This window comes from Glossina fuscipes, unplaced genomic scaffold, assembly GCF_014805625.2.
Source record: "Glossina fuscipes isolate IAEA_lab_2018 unplaced genomic scaffold, Yale_Gfus_2 1, whole genome shotgun sequence".
In the NCBI taxonomy this organism is placed as follows: domain Eukaryota; kingdom Metazoa; phylum Arthropoda; class Insecta; order Diptera; family Glossinidae; genus Glossina; species Glossina fuscipes.
The window spans coordinates 25028715-25050839 of NW_023998415.1; the positions used below are offsets into that span (position 1 = coordinate 25028715).

The 22125-nt window shown below is 33.1% G+C and overlaps 2 protein-coding genes across 3 annotated transcripts in view; one reads left to right on the top strand and one right to left on the bottom strand.

Annotated features, from left to right (window-relative positions):
* On the bottom strand, positions 1–2511 carry LOC119631412 (solute carrier family 35 member C2). Of its 2 annotated transcripts, none has more exons than XM_038023588.1 (5): positions 2165–2511; positions 1335–2074; positions 961–1213; positions 640–815; positions 1–566 (listed from the first exon to the last, which is right to left on the bottom strand). In XM_038023588.1, exons 2-5 carry the CDS (start codon positions 2013–2015, stop codon positions 162–164), a joined length of 1515 nt encoding a protein of 504 aa, XP_037879516.1. In that variant the 5' UTR covers positions 2016–2074; positions 2165–2511; the 3' UTR covers positions 1–161. The 2 variants fall into 2 exon arrangements, with proteins under 2 accessions (XP_037879516.1, XP_037879515.1); XM_038023587.1 differs by having other exon boundaries at positions 2161–2511.
* A 4295-nt stretch (positions 2512–6806) lies between these two features.
* LOC119645186 (tight junction-associated protein 1) overlaps positions 6807–22125 on the top strand; it is a 63271-nt gene continuing 47952 nt past the window's right edge. Inside the window, exon 1 of the mRNA XM_038045172.1 lies at positions 6807–7105. Coding sequence (XP_037901100.1) covers positions 7076–7105 — 30 coding nt within the window. The 5' untranslated portion in view covers positions 6807–7075. The remainder of the gene's footprint in view (positions 7106–22125) is intronic.

Genomic DNA, 22125 nt, shown 5'->3' on the forward strand with positions numbered 1-22125 from the left:
TATACGTATGTATAGATAAAAAGAAAAATTAATTATAATAAAAATATAGAATTTACAAACATTTACACAAAATTAGAGTCTTACATGTAACTAACTAAGCTGCATACATACATAGTTATAACTCGGTTTTGCAATTACATATTCTATCCTATACATATTACTCATCGCGGCATATCACGACGTTTAAGTATATCAAATATAACATCCGACGAATTCACTTTAGGACCATTATGATCGGTACCATCATCCTCAGAGTCTGTCTCTTCCAGCAACGGTACCATTTGCGAGGAATGTTGTTTATTCAAAAAACTAAAACTAGACGAAGTTGACTCGTTATTAACACCGGCTGCATTGACATTAGCATTAGATGCATTAATTGAGTTATCATTAAAGTGCATTTCATTCGTCTCATCATACGTTTGGAAATCTTCAATTTTAGTTAACATGGAATATTTATGCAGTAAATGACAACAAATGCCGGCCAAGCATACAATTAAGCCCAAAACATTTATTAAAGTCAATTGATCGCCATTCAATTCAACAGCCAAAGCTAATTGAAAGATATCCTATGAATGAAATTAAATGAAATACGAAAGCAAAACTAAATCATTTTCATTATCATTAAATAGAAAATTTTACCTTAAATATACCAGCTATAGAGAGCGTCAAACTAGAGGTCTTTGATAGCACTAGAAATTCGCTGACCTCCATAAAAAAAGCTAAAACTGCACCAAAACTTATCTTGAATAAATCAACAGAAATTTTCGTTTCAGTATTTGCTCCTAGGTTGGCGAAGACCTCTAAAAGTTTTTCACCTTAAATACAAAAGGGGCAATTTTATGTATGCATATATATACATTTATGTAAACTTGGTTATATGTGCATTTATGTATGCAAATGTACACAAGACAATAAATAAATGCAGGTAAAGAAATATACAGTTATTATCATGTTAATTACCCTCGAATGCTATGAGAAAGGGCAGCAACGACAATATCATCCATGGTTGCATGTGATAAATCATATCGATTGGATTGTGTAGACCCAATTTGGATTTTTGCATAATGAATTGTGCCAAACTCCAACGTATACCGCCGCTTAAAGACGCTACCAGTATAAAAATGAAACCCAGAGCATCAAATTGTGTAGACTTATAAGTGAACATAAATAAACCGACAGCAATCAGACTAACAATAAATACCAAAGACCAGTTCTATTAAGGTAAAAAAAATAAAAGTAAATATATACATTTATATATATATATATATATATATATATATATATATGTTTTTTCTTTGCTTTTCTTTTCAAATATAGATAATAGAATGTCAAACCTTTTTCTCCAAACCCAGTAATATAGCAAATATTAATATAAAGACAATAGTCGATGATTTGGTCATTGTGTATAAAGAGATTGGTACCAATTCTAGGCCCCAATTGGAGAAACCAATATCTATACCGCTGGCTATGCCGGTTGGTGCCATTTTTCGTACAGAAGTATGCCAATCCAATTGAACGCGAGTCTTTTCCATGTGACAGCGATAAATAGCTCTTACACATGTCGCTAAAATAAGTTTTGTTACTAAATGATAGCAAACAATGCTTAAAGGAAATTTTAGCTCCTTTATCAATGCCTTCTGATAGAATATTAAACATATCGATAAAGTTAAATAAAGCAGAATGGTGGCCAATGAACCGATAGCCATTTGCATGAAACGGGAATTATTTAAACGTCCACTTAATGTGCTGGCTTGAGGTATAGTATCAACATCACGATCCGTAGGCGCTTTCAAAGACTTATTCAAATAACCATTTGCAGGTAAATTGCTGCCGCGGTCTTTATTCTGAAAATCCTCTTCACCATCCGGCGTGTATCTTAAACGGGCCTGCTCGGTGCCAAGTTCAATCTCTTCATTATCTTCATCGTTATCGGAGAATGTGCGTTGTTGATTTAAAGCATCATCTTGATTATTCAGGCGGGCATATTTATGATTGTCAAAACGTATTTGAGCCATTTTGAAATTTTTTTGACGAACAACGGACGTTTATACCACGAAGCTCTGTCTGATTTCCACTTATCGAAGCAATAAAAAAAAGAAAAAGAAAAAAAAAAGGTTAAAAGCTTTCTACACTTACGCATATATACATAGGTATACGTACATACCAAGTCTTTATCAGAAATCTTTTTAATTAAACAAAACCTCGTAAAACCCCTTTAGCCCGTATTATTACAACACTTAATTACTTATTTGTTTAACAATCTGCTTAGCCATTTGCCATATGTTTGCCTCTTTTAGTTTCGTATTTGCTTCTATTACCGTAAATTTTTACCAATTAATTTACTATTGTTTACTAATTCTTTTAACATTTAACGGGAATGACTTTTGTTAATAAATTTTTATTTACGACTAAATCGTGACCGTCTGTTGTTTACATTTTGTTATGTATAAAATTTCTTTTTTAAAAGCTTATTAAAAAGCGGTGGTAACATTTAAGATCTCCTTTGCGTTTAACCTGCCAACTTTGTTTAATGCTTTGCGTATTTTCCGTTCACTCTTGCTAAAATTTCACTAAAACAAATTTAAGAAAAAGTGTTTACTAATCAACTGTTGACGTTGAAGAACAGATTTCATATGCTCTTCTTCTTTTTCATATTTTTTCAATTACTTTGATTTTACAAAGCAGCATTGAGAGGTTGAACAGAGTTGCCCGACACCGTAATAGCATAAAGAAAAAATTATGTTTGTGTTAAAAGCATATCAAAAAATGCAATCCATCGAAAAATTTTTCCGAATTATTCCTATTATCAATTAGGGTAGAAAACTTTCGCATTCAATAGATTACGGTTTATTAAAACGATTGGCTCGTTTGACACATCTAAATACTTTCAATTTGCACAATGTGATCAAAACTCCCTATTGTTTACGTATGTATTACCTATCGATTTGCATATATTTTCTACATTATTCAGAGAAATCTTATTTGGTAGAGTCTGTAGCATATAAGTACGCACTAGCATTCAAATTCTCTATTAAAGCAGTTTTTAAACGCCAATTTTCGGTCATTTTTATACCCAGCGCGGAAGGTTGAGTAGTATATTCATTTTGTCAGAACGTTTGCAACGCCCATAAGCAAGTTACGGACACCCGACAACGCATACAAATTCTTGATCAGCATATTAAATTTTGCATCGATTTGAGCATGTCCGTCTGGTTGTCTGTGTCTATCTGTGTAAAGTCTGTTGTAAACTTTCTCCTGGTCGCAAGAAGGAATCTATCGCCTTCAAATTCGACAGAAACATTCGCAGTTCTTGCACGCAGGTTGGTATTGGAAATAGACTAAATTGATCTAAAGAAATGCCTACAGTAGTATGTAAACTAAGAAGATCTTTGCCTCTCAAAAGGTAAATAAAATTGGTTTTTCGCATTTTACTCATAAATTACAAAAATTGGAATGCATACTCTATGGATGATGCTACAGTACCTGCATAAAAATGGAAAAAATTGACCACGTCTGCCCAATTTTATGGTGTATAAAATTTTAATTCCTTTTGCAATATCTTAATCACGCCCAGAAGCACGCTTTAAAAAGCTATAATGTATATAAATTCTTGGCTATTTTCAAATTCGAAAAGAACTTAAGCGTGTCTGTCTGTCAAACTGTGTAGTATCCGTGGTACACATTCTTCGATAGCGCTTACAAATTCTCAAGATAGTTTGAAAATGGCCCAAACAGGTCAAACAACACGTCTATGACACCCACAGATCTATAGAATGAAGACTTACAACACTTTTGCTTTTTTTGTCTTATGCTCGTTGTTCATAATCTATGACAGATACACCACACAAAATTTCCACAAAATTATTCTACAAGAATATAAAAAATTAGTCACGCCCACTCAATAGTGTGATATATGTAAATTTATATTTTTTCGTTTTTTTTAATCTTTTATAGGATAACGATGTAGGGTGTTAAGGATTTGGTTGCAACTGTATATAATTTCCCTACTTTTTATAATTACTACAGTGACTATAGTAAATTTACATGCGCACTGAATGTATCTTTCAAATAAGGACGCTTTTTGCGTGAATAAGTGTAACATTTGCAATGGTGTTAAGTTCGATCAAGGTAAAACATTATTATGAAAATTTCGGTTTTGATTTTTTTTCAGTTAATATCTTTTATTTTTTAGATTGGCATGCGAAAAATGACGGTAGCCTTGTAGTTAAACGGTAGTGATTTTTAATTAGTAAAATTTTATTTTAAATTTTACTTTAAAACATCTTGATTTTGGTATCAAGAAGATATATAGTACACGGTTGCTCAGGTGAACATATGAACGGATAGACATGGTTAGAGGTGCATTCCAAATTTGAAGCTGAACGACGGGTTACTTTATGGAAGTATGCTTTTGTGGACAAGAGCTGGACAAGAATTTGTATACTTTATGGGGTTTTTGAAGTTTGTATATTGTAAAGGAAAATGAAATTTTTACTCACTATAACATTGGGTAGCCGTGGCCGATTTTTTTCGTTTTTGTGGAGGTACTATAGCATTGCCCATAGAATATCTGCTGTAGTTTATGAGTAATAAGCAAAAATAAACAATTTTTTTCTTTTGAAAAACAAAGTTGTTTTCACTTTACATAGTACTGTAGGCGTCTCCTTCGACTAATTTGACCCATTTTCAATATCAACTTGCGTGGAGGCACTTCCAATATTTCTGCCAAATTGTAAGGCGATAACTTCATCTTTATGGTCATGAGCAATGTTTACAATAGACATCATACAGATGAACAGACAGAGAGTTAGAGAGGTGAACAGACGGGTATGCTTATCTCTTCAGAATTTGATGCTGATCAAGCGTGTATACACTTTGTCGGGTCACTAAAGCTTCCTCTTGGGCGTTGCAAACGTTTTGACAAGCACTCATCCTTTGGTGATGGATACAAAATTGAAAATTGTTCAAGTTACGCTACGTCCTGTTTTCAAAAAACGTCTGTTGAAAAAAACGCATCTAGAGTATCAAAGTGTACCCGTATACTGCGATACAATTATGTGTGAGGAATCAAAATTTTGCCTTAGCCATAACTGTCTCTCTATGTAATTCTTGACTAAGGGATCGTTTTGGCCAATAATGGAAAAGAAATTGATTATCTGAAAAATGTACAATCGTCTTACTTCTTAATAATTGTACTATAGATCGTCTGGGAGGACCCTGCCTTATTTACTATCCCTTAGGGATTCCGCCTTATCCCTAATACATTACGATTCGTTCACTTCCGATTTCAGATTTTCCAAGAATGTGAAAACTGCTTTTCATGTTAATGACATCGGTTTCGTTTGCGTCGATAAATCAGTAAATGCTGGTGTGTCGAAGCCTTAGTAAAGCACTTTCTTTAGATTTCAATTACTTACATTATTCCTCCTCATCAGTAAATCGTGTAAGATGTAGCTACAAATGTCTAATAAAAAGCTATATGAGCCATTGGTAAACTGAGCATTCTGCTCAAATTTTCCGGACTTTACTTATTACTTTCGCCAGCAAATCATCTTTCTCTCTCTCTCTCTCTCTCTCTTTCTCTGCATGTCAGCATGCAGGGGAGATCAGCAGACGGATGAAAGGAGAGCGAACTTCAGAAAATTATTCCGAATCGATCGGTATTACGCATTATGAAAAAGTGAGTCCACCTTAAGCCGTTTTGCCAAATTTAATGCACTCTGTACCACAAGTGGTGTTGCGTATAATTAGATCCATACCTCAGTCAGAAGTGTGTTTGATTTACGTTTACTTTCGAAACTACAAAATAAATTTCGTGAATTTTGTTGGTCTCGGTAATGGCTTTCTTGAAATGTGGGCACCAAACTTCATCTTTTACTCAATGTACGGCATTCCGTATGACATCTAAGAGAGCGGAAAAATAATTATGAACGACATTGTTTGGGATTTTTGAAAAGCATTTTGCTTTTGGGGCAATAACGCGTGTATGTAAAAGAGATGATAAAAGAGTTTGGGGTGACGATATAAAGAGAGCGAGTGAGATGCGAGTTGTGAGAGCGGGAGAGAGAACGTGAAATTGCGCTGAAATAATTTTCCTACCAACATAATAGTTGGCAAAAGCTAATTTTATTAATGAAACGGAAATACTACACCCGGTCGATATGATCGTATAGGTAAGCTATACGATGTATTTATAGTCTATAGTCTTTATTCTGATTTAATTGTAAACAGAAAATTCATCAGATTCGATTTCACAGTGTTAGATGATACGTGTGATGTATGTCAACTCGATTGTCTTTGTTTTTATGGTGTTAGTGAAAACTCTTCCTTCTTCCCTGTCTATTGCGCGTGCTCTAAACAAGGATAACAATGAAGTTGGCTGCATTCAATCAACTACAACCACCACTAATATACACTTGTTAATTCTGCTTTATGAAAAGACGAACGAACAGCCTGCCTGTGTACAATATATTACAGTTAAGCAGGAGTAGTTTAGTTACGTTAGAAGGATAATCGAGATTTTTACTGTAAATTAAATTGTGCGGAAAGATAAAAACATTAGTTAGAAAAACATATAAGAAAATAATGAAAAAAAAAAAATATGTTCTTCATCAGACACATATATTTACACACATATACATACTGAAAACATATTCAAACAAGTGTTAGAAACTAGAAATAAAAAATAATATAAAATAAAGAAAAAAAAAAAAAAAAAAAATTAAATAATAAAAAAAAAGATAGAAGAGAAAAACAAGCAAAGAAAACTAGAATATATTTGAAATGCAAAACTGACTTCAACATTACATTGATACACATTATAATATTTAAGAAGGATTTAAGAAAAAAAAAAAAAACAAAAAAATTACGTAAATACATATATACATGCATTGTCGGTAAATGTCGGTATATTGACGCATCACATCCTATAGATAAAGCTAAAGAGAAAAACTTGGAAAATATCATAAAAACTCGTTTCTATAATTTTGCATACACTGAAGTAAATAGAAGTTTTTTTTTTTTGTTTTTTTTTTTGTATATAAAATAATTAATAAACAGAATATATAATAAAATAATGAGCAAAATGTCCTCCACGATTGAAAAGGTATTTATAAACGTATATAATTTAAGAGAACCATTTTACACACGCTTCCATGTATGTACCATATTATACGCAATGTACCATGAAACTCTTTAGTAGTCTTTCCTGCTCTTTCCTGCTCCACCGTACACAAAGTACACACATATGACTTAAGTGTTTATACATTGTAATGGATTAAATCGAATAAATTTTAGACAGATGATTTCCGCTAAGGTCGGAGAGTTGGGATGAGTTCATTATAATTTCATATATAATTTTTATTTATGTGCAAATGGCGTAATGCGTGTGTGTCGTATGCGTTTTTGTAACCATGTTTCATAATGCGACAACAATTTTCAACTTTCACTAAGCGTTTGCATAATATTCGAACAGTAAGCCTGAAGGATAATGATAGAGCTTCCATACCGCGTATACGGGTACCTCTGACGTGAGGCAAAATAAATTCATTTCAATATGTCATGAATATTGTACACGAAACTATGCTGGCTACAATTATCATGCTGGTGGTCTATCTAACTTATTATTTTCCTGCAAGAATTGAACTGAAATATATCATTCAAGAAATTGTTCTTAAGAAAGTTTTTAGAAAATCTTTATGAAAGGCTGGTCAGAAACTTTTCTAAGAAAAATTCCGAAAAAAATTAAAACAAAACAAGAAAAATAAATAAAAGCACTAGAATAGGCCGCGACTCTACACCATCCTACAGTTATTCTTATAACGAGTTTTTAATAGAAGGAGTCGAAAAAGTCGTCCGACCCGAGCCGAAACATTGTCAATAGTTTTCGCGTTCTTGGACTAAAACAGGTCAGTGTATCAAATTTCAACAAAATATATCAAAAATTTCGGTCTGTAAACGGACAGACGGACAGACAAATTTAGATCGATTCTGAAATTGATTCCGAAATCCAACCTAAGTTGGTTGCTGTAATAAAGCTTGGATTTATTTCGTGTCGTTCTCGATTTTGCATATATCCGCGCAAACTTAATATATCCTTGTACCATATGCAGTGTGGTTTTATCTTTTACTTCACTCCAAAAATGAATCTCTGTCTTCTACGTGTCCGTGAGAAATTTAAGACGACTCTCTTCTTTTCTCGATCGAACTGATTAAAGCTAGGTTTACTATAAAATTTGTAGCGTTTCTGTTGGCTTATGATCTCAGACTTTAAAAAACGGTATAATAAACGTTTGTGCTATGCTTCAGACAAAGCATGGCCAACTGTTGGCTCGCTAAATTTAAAACTTGAAATAATTCAGTTTACTCGCACATAGCGATGCTGTAAATGGATTCTATCTGCAGGCACTACCGTTTCAGCTGTGCAAGTATCAAACATGAAATTTGTTTGTGTTTTTTTTTTTTTTTTTTGTTAATTAAGCCATTAAATGAAAGAAATTGACGCAGAATGCCGCAATCCGTTGATAAAAAATGGTTTCCCACCTCTCTATAAGTGTTAAGCTTTCGACTTTTCGACCAAAGATAAGAAATTCTCATATTCAAAACTCAATCTATAATGTATAGATAAGGGAGTAGAAGAAATGAAAACGAAAGTAAATTATAGTTAGACTCACTGATTTGTTGCAGACAAATTGAGTTGAGATGGTGTGTATTAAAGTTTATTCAGAAAGTAAATATACATATTTTTATTCATTCAAAGTTTGATCTAAGCGAAGATATGAACGGTTTTCGAGTTTCATCTTAAGTTTTGTAATTTTAAAGTTTCAATTGAAGTTTGAAAATTCAACGTCTTAATCGGATCAAAAATTTACATACATTATGAGCCATTTAATGAATGCCTATGTGATGCAATAGTTGGTATAAAACCATACATTTGTGTGGTGAATTTTACGATCAAAAAATGGGTTGAGTTTAAATGTTGTGCTTGGACCTTTTTAATTGCACTGCCGGAGAATGGATGTATACTAATTTTATAAGAACATTTTCATCGCTCAGAAAGAAGCTTCAGAGACTGCGTAAAGTGTATATGTTTTTGATCAGTATCAAATTTTGTCTGTCCGTCCGTCCGTCCGTCTATCCGCAAACATTAAAAGGTCACCTTGAAATTTTGCAAATACATTGAAAATATTTGCACGCGGCAAATTGATCAAAGAGTACACTTACATTGCAACATAAACTAAGAACATCTTGCTTAAAAAGCAGTCTCACTCAGTATGAAAGAGTACACAAATTCAGTTTTTTTTTGCTTTTGTTCAAGTCTTTTTTAGCGTAGAAGTGGTGGATGTATAAAAGATTCGATCGCAATCGTATACGACTTTCTTACTTCTTCTGTTTATTTTTCTTTTTCATTTCTATTCATATTTAGCTGAATTAGGATATTCAACATAATTGTTTTTTTTTTTTTTTTTTTTGTCAATCTTAATCACTTTCATATATAGCAGCTTAAGGTGTTAGCTAAGCAAACAAGAAAGAAAGAAAGTTGAAACTTCCAAGATTTCTTAAGTTAAGTGTTTTTACTCTTTTTTGTATTAAGAAAATTTTGAAATTTAAAATTCAATGAAATTGAGTCGATTGAGCTTTTTCTTAATTAATACGTAAGTTTTAAGAGCGCGTATATAATGCATAATAAGAGTTTTAAATTTTTATTTATTAACCTATCTAGTTATTCGGAAAATAAAATGAAAGACGATTTTCTCATAATGACGTTTCACGTCATCAGGACGCGCCCTCCCTACCACAGTGATCTGAGTTTGCATCAAGAATGCCTTTATGCCTATATAATGGTTATGTGGCTTAAACAAAAAGCGGGTTGTGAAAAAACCCAATTGAGTCGTATGTTAGGAAAAAACGAAATCGCTTTCCGAAGAATATAAAAAATTTTATTTTCATTTCTTTGTTCATCGAAGACTTTTGTTTACATTTGAAAGTTTTATCTGAATTATGCACACGTGCTTTCTTCTTTGTTTCTTTTTCTCTTTCTGTTCATTATTGTTTCGGTTTTGCTTATATTTAACTTTTATCTGTTATTACAAGACAAGAACAGGAAAGCTAATTGTAGTTAAAGTTAATTAACTGAAGCACAACGAAAAAGAGAAAAAGAGAAAACGTCGTAACATGTACACTGGCTTGTCACTGATGCCTTAGATTCCTAATACTTTGTAAATGCATATTTGATTGTCTCGTAAGTAAAATCTTATCAAGTCATATCATACGTTTAATACTGTTTAATATTAATATTTTTGATATTCAAGAGGATATCATTTTCGAATTCATTTTTATTAAGATTACATTACATTACATTATATTATATTGCATTATATTACATTACATTGCCTTACATTACATTACTATTCATAAACATTGACGATGATAGAGTAATGCAACATAATCAGTTAGTTTGCCTTCGTCATAATTAGCACGAATGCGTATGAGTGACAAACAATTATAAACATAATTCATGTTAATCATACTATGCAGCTTATAATCGTAATTGCTGTGGTGGCCAGAAACAATAGAAAATTAAATAACAAAAGAAATCTGACTTAAATATAATTGTCAGAATTAACGCGTATATATACATATATATATATATATATATATATAGATATATCATATATAAATGCGATCACATTCTATGCTACATTAAAATCCTTGGGAGAATGTAGAAACAAAAATTAAGAAAAAAAAAAAAAAAACAAATCAGCCTTTAGGGGAAAGAGACAATACGAAAAGTAACTGTGCATACTATGAAAGTATAATATTATCTCAGCTATGTTGCATGAATAAAAGAAATGAACGATGTTGTTAAAGCAACAATGTAAAAAAAAAAAAGGAAAAAGAAACATAAAAAAAATTATTCATAGTAACGGTAGATTAGCTGGAAGTGAGGGTAAAATTTAACATATAAAAAAAAAAATGAAGAGTATGAATGAAAAAAAAGTACAGAGAAAACTTATGCAATTGTAATTATTCCGCGCAAAACTATGCACTATTCATATTACTACAGCATGTCTGCTGCTTATACATAAACATAAGGTAAAAAGTGCCAGAAACTTTTTATGCAAGATATACTTGTGCGAGCACATATCTACACCGGTGGAGAGTTTCTTGTAAAAGACTTTAAAAAAACTACAAAAAGAAACCCATTAACTGTTTACGTTCATCTAAAGGTAACCTCATGTATATATATATACGTATGCGAGTGTACATAAGTATACATACATATATACATGTGCATTTACATATATTTATGTATTTTTATACGTAATCATAAACATATATAGATATATGGATGTATCGGTAAAGGCATCTGTTATATACATATATATATATATATATATATATATAAATATATGTACATGTATATGGGTCGCGCGCGCCTCTGTGTATGTGTTTTTATGTAACTTTATGCTTACTTGAGTGCATATGTCACTGTCTGCTACCCTTGCTAAACGTCAACACTGACATGAACGTATAGCAAACTATTTCTTAACATACTAAAAACGAGAAGAAGGGCAAGAAGTAGTAGAAGAAGAAGAACAAAAACAACAACAACAACAACAACAACAATAACAATAATGATAATAATAAAAAAAAAAGAAGCAAGAATAATAAAAGCAATAATACAACAATAACAAGAAGGACAGCAACAACAAAAACAACCACAAAACAGCAACAACAAGAACAATAGCAACAAAATAGCATACAAAACAAGCACGGAAGTTGCCGTACTCACACTTGTTTCCTACATTGCCGTTCACTTGATAACTATGCATGCATCTATATGTATTTGATATGCGTGTGTATGTATATATATTTGGCATTATTCCTTGTTTTGTATGCATGTATGGAAAGCTTTATGCCAATGGCTGACGGCAATGGTGACGGTTGATGATGGTGATGTTTGTTGCTTGATAATCAACTTGGTTATAGTACTTGGCACTGCTTGGCGTGCATATGCGTATGCACACTTATATACAAACACACAGACACACATACAAGCAAGCTGCATATAAACAAAAATAAGACAAAAGTGCAAAACCGTGCTTGATATCAACCAAATTGTAATAAAAATGCCTCTGGTGATATTTAGAAAGCATTTTTTGTCTGCCTTTTTTGCCTGCTTACTTACTTCCCTCCACATATATATATATATATATATGTATGTACATAAATTTATATATACATGTAGCTAGCTTTGGCGTGTCTATTTAATTAAAATGTATATATGTACGTGTATGGTTGTAAGTATCGACAACACGATCAAAGATAGAACAAGTGTTAAAGAGTAAAAATCTAAATAAACTTGATTAAATAATAAATTAAACAAAAAAAAAAAAAGAGGAAATTTTATTATATTGTCGCGATGTTGGCACCACATGACGTACTTATGTATGTATTCCAAAATGTTTATTATTATATTATTTTTGGTTTTTGGCGATTGATGACGGAAAGAATTTATATTTGAAAGTCTGAAAAGGAGAGTGAAAGAGAGAGAGAGAGAGAGAGAGAGAGACTGATAATATTTGCAAAAAAATTAAAGAAATTCCTGACATATTACCATTATTACTTCCCTATATGTATTTATATATGTAGGCCTGTTTGGTCATATCTATTGCCTTAGCAACATATATATGTATCGGTTGGTTGTTTCAACAAAATACCAACTTTTCCGAATAGCTGCATTCAATATGTGGCACTTGGTAGGCTTGCAAATGAAAGCCTCTATTAAGCAAAAGAAAGGTATCAGTTTCCGTCTGGCAAGAAAACAATTTTGGACGAGTAGATAGCCCGTATGGTAGCATTTATTAGGAAATCAGATATCGAGTCACCAGAGAATCGAAATTCAGTTTCCCAATGGCGAGCGTGCCAAAGTAATATTCAAAAACATTTTGGCGAATGACTTCTAACCTAAGCAAAAGAATAAAAAATGAATAAGAAGAAAGCAATCCTAGCAATTCCTAATATTCCTAGTCGAAGTAGATTAGGGATGAACAATAGTTGTCCTTGTAGATCATGTTCGATTCAAGTGCGAGATGGGTGCATTTCCTCCATAACGATTTTTTGCAACAGTTGTCAGTATACGAGCGAGGTAGATCCATTCACGCACTTGTTGCGCTGGCGACAAGACGTAATGGTTTCGATGCATTTGGATTTCTCGGGGGATTTTAAAGATCTCTATTCAATCCGTGTCATGATATCATCTTTATCTATTTACTCGATTATCTCGCATAGAACCACGCATATCTATATATATATTTTTTTTTAATGCATCCGCCATACAGTCCAGACTTGGCACCAAGCGATTATCATCTTTTTCTTGCATTGCAAAATTTCTTTAATGATAAAAAATTGTGAAAATCGACTACTAGAGTTTTTTGCAAATAGAGACCAGGACTTCTATGAGAAAGGCATTTTGAAGTTACCTTTAAAATGGCAACAAATCGTACAACAAAACGGTGCATATTTGACCCAAATCGGACAATCCGAAGCATGTTAAATAATGTCCTGAAGTTCATATAAAAATAATGGATTTCTTTTTCCCCAAACTAATATATGTATATATCTTTAATACCATAATGCCTGATGTGGACGTTGCCATCTCTATTCCAATGCAAACTAATGAGACGCCTCATCAAGTCATGTTGCGATTAGTCCTTCTTAGGACAAGTTCTATACAGCGTTCTACATATGTTATTAAGCAGATAAAATGTCAGGATTCATGGCCATCATGTCATACATTTTTCGCTCTCTTTATGTGCTCAACAGCTATCTCTAAACTCTTATACACTAACTTTTTGCAAGAATGCACACATGTTCAAGTACAAGTATTTTAGTATAACTTTGAAAAAAAAAAAGTTTATAGACATTTTAAGATTCAAGATCTCTACGAGAGAATATAATTTGATGGTAGCAGGAAAACAGTTGTCTTCCTCAAGCATACTTAAACAGATTTCCAAAGGTTTACATGCATATGTGTGCGCACATTTTTTGCACTTTTAACTAAAAAACTTTCATAAATTATGATAAAACGTACTTTCAGTGAATCCCATCTGTTAACATATGTCATGTGTGGCTTTGTTGAGGTAACGTAAACTTACATATGTGTACGAACACAAAGTCAAAATATAATTTATGCTCTCTTATTATCATCATTTTCTATCAAGTTTGCAGTAATGTTTTAAAGTTTTTAATACCCAGCACCGAAAACGTTGCACGTATATTAATTTTGTCAAATCGTTTGCGATACCCTGAGCTGGGTTTTAGGTGCCCCAAAATATATATATATATATATTGTTGATCAATATGAAACTCTCGATCAATTTAAGTTTATCAATTTCAATCGTTTTCTCGCAGATATGTAGTTAGATACCTTAAAATGATTAGTATTAAGTATGGACTTGGTCGGTTAAAGGAGATATCTGTACACGGTAATAGCAGTTAATTACTTATCAGCTCTGCGGCACATACACGATAAAAACTTTTACAATATATTCGGCAAAAGTTGAAAAAATCAGTTACGCCCTGGATGGTGGGCGTACCATAAAAATAAAAATAAAATTTTTAATTTTGTTTTTATCGAAATCATTCTTAGGATGAAAGTAGCGCTCACAGGTATTTAGATGCTTGATCACCATCTAAGTCTTAATTGGTTGACGTGTGCCCTCTGTCTCCGTCCATTTCTATAAAATTTGTTGTAAATAAAGTTGTAGTCGCAAAAACGGCGTTATCGACTTACAATTTGTGCGAAAAATTGGAAGATGTTGCGAGCGGATTGATATTGAAAATGGGCCTGGTCGGTCGAAGGACACGCCTAAATTATCGCATAAACTAAGAACACCTCTGTTTTCCAAAAACTATCTAAAATTGTTTTTTTGCATATTACTTATAAATTACGGCAGATAGATGTAATAAATAATGGAACGTGTTACTCTATGGATGATGATATAGTATTTGTATGAAAATGGAATAAATTGACCACGCCTACCCATTACTATAGTGTATATAAATTGAACGCCCAGAAGTAAACTTCATAATGTATGTAAATGTATGTATGTGAATTCTTGGCCATTTTTAAACTCGGAATGCAATTAGGCGTGTCCATTTGTCCATCTGACCATCTGCCCGTCCGCCAAACTGCGTAGTATCCGTGGTACACATTTTCTCGTTAGCAAAATAGCAGACATCGCCTACAAATTTTCAACGTAATTTAAAAATGGCTGAAAGAGGTCGTACAATACGCCTACAATGTACACACGCCCTTTTCAAAAAAAACCAAAAACATTTTTGTTTTTGGTGTTTTTCGCTTGCCACTCAGAAAGTGCAATGCAAACAACATATAAATATTCACTTTTATTCTGAAAGTGGAAAGCATCAGCCGCGCCCACCTATTCTTATGGAGTATGGAAACTTTAATTCTTTTCCTTATTTTTAGGATGACAGTGATGATGAGTATAAAAGTTTCGGTCACGAGCGAATATAATTTTCTTATTTGCTCTTACTCGCGAGTCATAGTCGTGATGAGTTTTACTTTATACTTTACTTTACAAATATTAGGAGATGCCTTAGCGTACACTTTACTTGCGGTTGCGAAAATTTAAAAGGAAAAACTTGCATTTGTTTTTTTCTTTTAATATTTTATTTTACGTGATACACATACAGATGTATAACATTTATGCAGAGAACATTAAACGAAATTTAAAGTTCTAGGTGACGTTTCGCGGTAGTAAATGCGATTTTTATTAGGGATAAAAAGGCGTGAGCTTTGTTTTCGATTTATAAATGATCCCGAGAGTTTTGAATGATTTTTTTACTGACTTATGCATGTCGCATGTTAGGTAAAAAGAAGATAATCTCGGAAGGAGAGAGTGTCTATAAATCTATAGGGATCCTCAATGCACACTTCAAAAAGCATTATCACAAAGTTCGCAAAATGATGTGATGTACAAAGAGAACATCATTAGCAAAGCTATGTGTCAAGACTCGCTTCTAAAATTTTATTACATAAATTTTATGTAATATCCCGGGCACTGTTTACAGTTCTTGTTATCAAGCTGCGTCGACAGCAAGTTTTCATTTTGGGTTAGTGATTCTCGCCTCCCCAATATTATAGTGTATTAAAATTAAATTTTTTTTTCCAATACTTTTATAAGGCGCAGAAACAAGCTTCAAAAGTCATAAAAAGTATAAAAATTCTTCGCCAGTTTCAAATTTGGAACGCACCTAAAATAGAAAAACCAGCCGCGTCTTCTTCGTACCACAGACAATGAATATTTAATTCTTTTACTTATTATGCCTGTTTAGGACAACGGTGATGGGTGTAAAAGATTCGGTCACGACTGAATATAATTTTCTTACTTATATTTATATGCAAATATTTTATTACAAATGAATTGTTTTGTACCCAAACGTACATATACTTGATCAGCATTAAATTTGGAATTGATTCAAGCAGGCTTTTATTTGTCCATTTGTCTGTGGTAAACATTCTCCTAACAAAAAGATACCAACCAAGACGTTCCTCGCTCGCTATGCCCAACCAATAACCGAGTCGAAAGCTTATTTATCTCCTGATGGCGGATACAGTGTCTAGGCAAACATAAAAAGCTAATACTGTACGGTTGAGACGTGCTTTTGATGGCAAAACGTGAACGCTATTTATAATGACTATGATAAGGTGCCCGCGAGACCTTATATAATACGGAAAAAATGCGGCTACTTTTCCTTGCATTTAGGAGAAGTTCCCTGAACTTAAAACATTAGAATCCGTCAACAAACGACAAGTGCCTTAAGTGACTTACTATAATCTATATATATATATATGAATAAAATTTGGCATTAAATAGATCGAAAATGTTTACCAAAGTCTATTGGGCTATTCTTCAATTTTCTTATGATCTAATAGCCGAGAATGCTTTTATTATGATATGTCGATCGTAAACTGATCGTGTTATCAAGAGATTAATAGGGAAATTTTAAACGGCAGTGACATTAATTGAAAAAATCAAAGATTTATATATCATTATAGTAAGTAAGTAAGTAAGAAAGTGTGGAACAATTTTAATAGTTGTTGTCCTAAATTAAATCTTAGCACTTTCATCTTTATGCTAAATGGTGTCAAGAAAATAAATCTTTCAAGAAATAGCTACACATAAAACAAAATATATACGAATTGCAGTTTATTTCATATTAATCGCGTCATACAAAACGCACACACACACACACACACACACACACACACACACACACACACACATACACACAAACACACACAATGCTTTGACATACATTCATATTTAACATATTTACAATTTATATATTCTCTATGTATGGGTGGGTGCATAAGTGTGAACTGAATGCCATCACACGCGTTATTACCTACTATTGCTTTTAATGAGGTCATTATGTATGTTTTCGTTTGGAAATTATTTTTATACTTAAAATCCAACCCAGGGCACATTCATGTAAACATCTTACTCGATACTCATTAATGGTAGGGGGGCGGGGGAAAGAACGCAACGATACATACATTTATTTATATACAACTTTCTTAGAGGTATTTTTTTTTTTGTTTTCATTTTTAATGAAGAGAACGAAGACGATTGTTTTAATGCACTGTCAACACGTACACGCACATACACGTTTAAAAATAATTCATTTGAAACTAATGAGATTTTCAATGTATAGATAAAACGAAGAAAACAGTTAAAGAAAAGGTATCTCTCGGTGTGAAAGATGACATCAGAACTGATTTCCTTATGAGATGTGTTAGTGCGAAAATTTTGTTATCTGAATTTCAAACTATGAAGCCATTGGATAGTTAAGCATTAGTTAAATTTTATTGTAAAGGAATGCTCTTCCAGACGTAGAGATTCCTTTGCAAAGAATCCAATAAATTTTGTTCGATTTTTCTTTTCATTCATCTTTTGTGGCATTTTTGTCGCCGCATTTTAAGGATGCCTAGACTAATGAGGGGTTCATTATTCAAAACGGGCACAAAATACATCATCTCAAGGCAAGTTAACTGGCGCTGTTTGGATACTCCAATAGAATATACTTTTTGTCCTTTTGTTGACCGATTCAGATTACTTTGGAACGGTTTCTCTTTTTAATGTCAGCAATTGTACGTAGCCCGAGATGAATCATAAGCCTGCATATCGCAAGTGGAGATTTTGTCCTAATAATAAATAATAATAATAGCATTAGATTTCTGGACTGTGTTAGGCAATATAATAATCTTAGGGTAATTGATGGGGTAAGACCGAGTCGATTAAGTAGTGAATGACTAGAGCAAGGATCGTCAAGGCTTGTTAATCAAAAACTTTGAAATAAACTCGCAAGTTTTCGTTAAAGATCTCGTTGAAAATGTTTCTTTAAAATGTCAACATAACATATTTTTAGCCTTCATTCAGTTGCACGCAACTCCGTACATAATAATATTTAATATGTTAAAGTGAAGGGAAAAGCAACTGCGGAAGATATCTATCTGTCCGTAATAACGCTATGAAATCGTGCACACACACAGAACTTATGTTGTCTTTGCTATTTTTAATATTTATATATGTTATAATATTTGTGCTGTTTTGTCAACTTTGTCCTCCTTTTATATACAAGTTGTGTTAATTTTTTCTGGTATTTTGTTATTGTTTTTCTTCTTCATATAATTCACATTCCTATCCGAGGCAGAGAAATGTATGTGCCTAAGTGTATGCATGTATGTATGCGTTTATGCATGTGCGTTTGTCAGCGCGTTCATTTGTTTTCCTGTGATTTGTTGGCACAATGTTCTCTTCTTCGCTCACTCCAAATTCACCATTTCGCCCCCTCTCACGTTCGCTCAATCTCTCACCCACGCTATAGTGTTTACATACAATGAATACATCATTAAACCGTCAAAAAAGGAGCATTACCCATAAATGCAAACAAATACTAACAAATGCTTTATAATGTCGCATGTCTGCACACAGACAGGAGCACTATATTTTCAAGCCAGAATAACACAACAGAACAACAGTCAAAGTTGTTGTCATCATTATACATATATAGGCATAGGTTTGCTTTCGTTGTTATTGCCGTTGATTGTAATCAGCATGTGTCGCTTGTTTTATTATTTCCTTTTTACTTTTTTTTTTTTTTTTTTTTTTTCTTAATATAATGGAACACTTTTTTGCAATAAACATATTTTTCCTATTTTCAATGCATGTCTGTCATAGGACTTAAAGATTTTTCGTTTTTCTACTTAATCCCAAGACGTATGTACCTCAAATTCTTTTAGAGCTATATCTTCTTTCTTGCGAATGGAAGAATGCGTATCAGACGGACATATGGACAGCCGAATGGACGGACATATTTAGGCGCAATTTGTATTTGAAATTGGCCAAGAATATATATATTTTTTTGCAACAAAATTAAATTGTAAATCGCTATAAGATTGAGTACACGTGGTCAGTTTTTCCAATTAGTGTTCACGTATTACAGCACCGTCCATAGAATATGCGTTCAAATTTTCATATAATTACCTGCTGTAGTGTTTGTGAGCATGGAGCAAAAAACCAATCTTAAATTCTTTCCTTCTTTCTAAGAAAGAGAGGTGTTCTCAGTTTACGTGGTGCTATGGACTTGGACCTGGACTGAATTGGTTCATTTTCAGTACCAAACAACGTACAAGAACTTTCAATGCGTTTGCCAAACTTCCTTCTTGCGAACAGGAGAACGTTTGCAATAGACGTTGCACAGACAGACAGACACTCAGATGCACGTGCTTAAATCGATTCAGCTGATCAAGAATACGTATACCTGGTGAGATACTTTGTGGGGCATCTGCAGCTTCCCTCTCGGTGCTGCAAACATTTGCTCAATATGAATATATTCCTCATTCTTCGGGGATGTGTATAAAAATATCGGTATAAAAATATAGGCTTATGTATAGCTTTTAATCGAACTGCTACAGTCTTCTAGATCGAGTAGCATTAACACGGCGTACATCTACCTCTTTGGCCGAATGTTAATTTATTGTCCTTTCAATTCGATTTTGGAATGCGTTACCGCTTTGTTTGGAATCGATTGTTGACTGCTTAAATATTTTTAGAGGAAGGTTCACATCATTTGTGAACTCCTGAATTCGTTCGTTGCTGCCGATTGACTTAATCAATGCGATAGGACGAGGCGATCACTCGAAATGTCTTCAGTCCTTTCTCTGCACATGATTTATAACTTATGCAACTATATACCTTGGCCTTCGGCTTCATAGTTGCAAATAAATTTATAAAAAAAAAACAAAAAAAAACAAAAAGAAACAAAAATTTGAATCATGTATTCTATAATTGACTGAGATTCGCATTGCGGTCTGATTCGTTATAAAAGCACGCGGTCATATTAGGGTTAAGCAACGCTCAACTTTCTGCTATTATCACTGTCTAAAATCGCAAAAAATGTGAAATTAAAAATTTTCTAAACAGTTCTTAGTCACTCACATTCTCATTCCAATTCCTATTTCCATTCATAAAGAAGGTCAATTTCATGGCAGGATATACCCGCTGATGAATGCATTCATATACACAAAATAAAAAAAAAAAGCAAAAAAATTGAATGAAGCAAAAATCAATGGAAACAAATTTTCCGTAAGAAATGTTTTTTATACCCATCAACGAGGGATGAGGTGTGTATTGATTTTGTCAAAACGTTTGCAACGGAAGGAAACTTCAGAGAGCCCACAAAGTATAATCATGTTCTTGATCAGCATCAAACTCTGAATCGATTCAAGCATGTTCATTTGTCGGTCGGCTCTGTCTGTGCTTCTGTATAATGTGTGCTTTAAGCATAGTCCTGCCCGCACAAATGACTAACAGATTTGGTAGGAACATTGAAAGTTCCCGTAAGCAGGTTAGTATTGAAAATGGGCCAAATTGATCGAAAAACGCGCTTACAGCACCATGTAAACTGAGAACACCTCTGTTCTTTGAAAGGAATATAAAATTGTTTTTTTTTTTTTGGCTCATTACTCATAACCTACAGCGGATTGAAATGCATGTTCTATGGACGATGCAGTAGTAACTGTACAAAAATGGATAAAATTGACCACGCCTACCCAGTATTGTAGCGGATCAATATTATTTTTTCTTAGCCTCAGAAACCCCAAAAAGTATCTAAATTCTTGGTCAGTTTCAAGTTTGGAATGCACCTAAACTAGTCCGTCTATACATCTGTCTTCCCTGCGAAGATATCGACGGATTTGGAAGCGACTTAGACTTTTCCAAGAGCACGTCTTCAACGCCCCTACGTCTATGCAACAAAACCTTTAATTTTGAAAATGGACAAATCAGCCGCATTCCGTCTTTTTAAGGATAAGGGTGATGGGTATAAAGGGTTCCGTGATGACCGAATGTAATTTTCTTACTTGTTTTCTCTTTATTTTTTTTTTTTTTTGTGTTCATTGAATTGGAATGTATTGCTGAAATGTAGTGAATGGGAATTTATAGTTTGATTTCGTTAAAAAAAGGAAATGCAGCTAAACTTTGTAATTGTAAAACGGGAACCGAGGAGAATATTTCATAGTGCTACCAAAAATAGGCAAATAATAACTTTCACTTTTGCTCTAATAGTGAAAGTCAGAAATGCACACAATTCTCGTTTAGTCTTATTTATCAAATAACAGGAAAAAAAAAAAACAAAAAGTTAAAGTATTTTCGGTTTGCATACTAAAATAAACAATGAATATCAAATATTTAAGTTTAAGCCCAACGGTGGACTATTAATAAATTTGCATATAGCAACTAAGTGCAAGCAAAAAACGAATTTGTTTCAAACAAACTTCGAATTTTTCTTTTTCAATGTAAGCAACGAAATTTTGTGTTGACTTAAACGTTAAACGTCTAAGCTTGAACGAAGTAAACACGATTATTATACGTAATGCCGTTTATTTGTGCGGTTGTACAGTTGCAGCACCCAGGCTGGCCTTAAAATAGAGTGATACTAAGCTTGCCGGTCTGTCCATCTGCCCGTCTTGTTTTCTTGTGCTCACTCTGAACTCAACTTGAAATAAAGTGATTCTGAATCGATGTAAGCTTC